Here is a 3,507-nt window from a genome sequence, read left to right on the forward strand (position 1 = left end):
TTTATTCGGAGAAAAGATCTAATCGGCTGACGTCAGACTGCTATAAAATTGTACCTATCCTCAATGCGTTCTCTCACCGGGATTATCACTCCACTCCCAGCCTCCCTCTACCCCCCCCCCCCAAAAGTCTTGCAATTGAAAGGAATATAAAGAGGCCAACGAAAATGAGATTCATCAGAGCGTCAAAAACACTTATTGACTAAACAACCTCTGTTGAATTCTCTTAAGTAGTCGCAGTTTAGATTGGTTAGTTCTGCCAACTTATGAGTTTAGATTGACGAATTTAGTTATCTTGTAAGTTCATCACTTAATAATATTCTAGGAGAAGGGCACTCCAAAATCAAACCATTGTTCTCTAGTCTTGGGTAGTGCCATAGCCTCTGTATCATGGTCTTCCACTGTCTTGGGTTAGAGATCTCTTGCTTGAGGGTACACTCGGGCACACATTTCTCTCTTGTTTCTCTTCCTCTTGTTATTTTCATGTTTTTATCGTTTATATAGGAAAGATTCATTTTAATGCTATTATTGTTCTTAAGCTTCTTGTATTTTTTTTCCTTATTTCCTTTCCTCACTGGGCTATTTACCCTGTTGGAGCCCTTGTGTCTTGGGTTTAAAGCATCCTGCTTTTTCTAACTAGGGTTGTACCTTAGCAAGTAATAATAATAATAATAATAATAATAATAATAATAATAATAATAATAATAATAATAATGACTAATCTTTATTTTTCAGGTAACAATGAAGGCTTCATTTAAGATTGGATTCCTGCTGGTCCTCATAGTGTGTGAGGTGCGAAATTCGCTTTCACTGCCTACCTCCAGCGAGTCGTCTGTTGTGGAGCCCTCTGATGTTGAGACAGAGAATCTCAACGAAGATGTTGACTTAATACTGAAGTCTTTAGCCGAAACACTTCCAAGGTATTTCACTTTTTGATTTTCGAAAGGTTATGCACTGAAGTTACAATGAGATTCAATACCGTTTTGATATTTACTTAAAACTTTTCGAATTGCGATTAATTTCTTAAGTCTTATAGAAAATTAAACTTTGCTCAGTTCTATAAAGAGCCAAATTAGTCCTTGTTCTGGTGATTATTCTTCGTCAATATTAAGCTCTTATTCTAATTTCCTTGGCGTATTTTGAAAATGTTTTTAAATTACAAACATATCGATTCGTGAACACCTTTTGAACGGAAGTCTTAAATCCTATTTTATTTTACATTAAATGTATTCATCATTTGACTTTAATTCCCCCAGTGAACTGAACCTGGACTCAGCAGACGAAAACTGCACCCTTCAAGGTCTTCGGAACGGGGTCAAGCGCCAGGGAGATGCGGCCGTCACAAAGGTCAGTGAAGACAAGGTCATTCTTTCCTTCGACTTTTCCATGGACGAGACTCAAGTGCGATGTGTCCCCAGGAAAGAAGAAGAAGAAAATTCCCCAGCACCAGTTCTGCTGAGGCCCAGTTGGTGGACGAGAACGAGGAACAAGGTGGTGAAAGTGAGTTTCATGTGATCAGTTGAAGTTTTGTCTAAATCTGAATGACTTGGGTTCTTAATCGTAAAATATCTTTGTAATCATTGATGTTATCGACGCTAGAAGAATATTCTGGCATTGTGTGTCGTTAGGATGACAGAAGTAATTAATTTTTTTCCAAGTTTATTTTTATTATGGTCTCAAATAGGTTTTGGTGACAGTACTTGCATATAAGCAATCAAGTAAACTACAAGTACAAGTATGCAAGAAACATTTAAGATATCGTTACTAATTACATTTTCAAACATGAATTCCCTTCTTGCAGACGGTTAAAAAATATGTAGTACCAGTTGCTGTGAAAGCTCTTGTAGCGACTGTTGTTCCAGTACCAATTGTACCCTTACTAGGTAAGAGCGTTTTAATATTGTTTACTGTCCTAACTTTAAAAAAAAGTCAATACATTCATGAAGGAATAGATTATCAGAAACTGTTTAAATATAGCGTAACAAAAATTAAGAGCACGCATCGGTCTATCAACTGAGTCATCAGCAACCATTGCCTGGCCCTCCCTTGTACTAGATTGGGAGGCGAGGGGGCTTGGGCGCTGATCATATGCATATATCGTCAGTCTCTAGTCTAGGGCAATGTCACTGTCCCTTGCCTCTGCCATTCATGATCAGCCTTTAAACCTTTAAAAGATATGATTTTGTTAATTACAATTTTTGTGGGGGATTTATAACTTGATACGACTCAACTCAAAAACTTGTAGAAAAGAATTTTGACGAAATCCTTTCCAGTTTCAGACTTGAAGGTGGTTGGTTTGGACATTAGCGAACCCAGCACAGCAGGAGTTTCCTCTCGACCTGAAGATGACGCCCTTTTGAAAAAAGTCGTCGACGCCAAAGACAAGATTTCGAATGAATTGGAAACAGCTTTATCCGGGAAACTGAAAGCTCTTTGAGAAGTTCTAGGCTGATACAATGAATGGAGAGTGTTTTTTAAAGAATTTTAATTACCTACATTTGTAAAATTTATCAATATTGATCCTTTAATTATAGTATGTCTTTTTAATAAAATGTTGTTATAAACCACAAAGTAATATCAGTTGATAAAAACCTCCAATTCTAACGATGAGGCCAGGCTACTGTAGCTTGGCCACAGACATTTAATCTGTCCAAATAATAATCATGTAGCGTCCTTGCCTGGTGATTGCCAGACTGGGGTTCGAGTCCCGCTGAAACTCGTTAGTTCATTTAGTCGCTGCATGCTCACCATCCTTGTGAGCTAAGGATGGGGAGTTTGAGAGAGCCTATAGGTCTATCTGTTGAGTCATTAGCAGCCATTGCCTGCCCTTCCCTAGTCCTACCTTTGGTGGAGAGGGGCTTTGAGCGCTGATCATATGGAATATAGTCAGTCTCTAGGGCATTGTCCTGCTTGATAGGGCAATGTCACTGCCCCTTTCCTCTGCCATTCACGAGCGACCTTTAAATCTTTAAATGCGAAATCTAACCGAGGCCCTTTGCGTCAATAAGCGTAGGAGGAGATGGTGATGATGATGAGCAAATAGGAAGGGTATGTTGTCCTGTAGTGCAAAGAATCATAGCGAGGATACACACGTGTTACAGATAGTGTGTGGTTGGTTAATTCTAGGTATAGAGGGTACACTCGGGCACACTATTCTATCTAATTTCTCTTCCTCTTATTTTGTTAACATCTTTATACTTTATATAAGAAATGTTCATTCTAATGTTACTGTTCTTATAATGTTTTATTTTCCCTTGTTTCCTTTCCTCACTGGGCTATTTTCCCTGTTGGGGACCCGGGGTTTATAGCATTCTGCTTTTCTAACTAGGGTTGTAGCTTAGCAAGTAATAATAATAATAATAATAATAATAATAATAATAATAGATAATACAGGCACTCCTGCTCTTTCCATGGAGGCTTAAACGATGACAAAACATAAGATTTCTGGGCATTTGTACTTCTTTATCCATCATTAGAAACTGGTAGTTTGAATGTTAATCGCTATGCAAA

The 3,507-nt window shown here is 38.0% G+C and overlaps 1 protein-coding gene across 1 annotated transcript; it reads left to right on the forward strand.

The window, feature by feature from the left end:
* Positions 1–738: 738 nt before the first annotated feature.
* Positions 739–2,434, forward strand: LOC137615076 (uncharacterized). Its single transcript, XM_068344708.1, has 4 exons — positions 739–917; positions 1,254–1,497; positions 1,799–1,880; positions 2,271–2,434. Exons 1-4 carry the CDS (start codon positions 739–741, stop codon positions 2,432–2,434), a joined length of 669 nt encoding a protein of 222 aa, XP_068200809.1.
* Positions 2,435–3,507: the final 1,073 nt, after the last annotated feature.

The sequence above is a fragment of the Palaemon carinicauda genome, chromosome 21, assembly GCF_036898095.1.
Source record: "Palaemon carinicauda isolate YSFRI2023 chromosome 21, ASM3689809v2, whole genome shotgun sequence".
NCBI classification, from domain to species: domain Eukaryota; kingdom Metazoa; phylum Arthropoda; class Malacostraca; order Decapoda; family Palaemonidae; genus Palaemon; species Palaemon carinicauda.

Coding starts and splice junctions, on each gene's coding strand:
- LOC137615076 (XM_068344708.1), top strand. CDS start 739: ATGAAGGCTTCATTTAAGATTGGATTCCTGCTGGTCCTCATAGTGTGT. Junction 1,498..1,798: donor CGAGGAACAAGGTGGTGAAA/GTGAGTTTCATG, acceptor CCCTTCTTGCAG/ACGGTTAAAAAATATGTAGT. Junction 1,881..2,270: donor ACCAATTGTACCCTTACTAG/GTAAGAGCGTTT, acceptor AATCCTTTCCAG/TTTCAGACTTGAAGGTGGTT.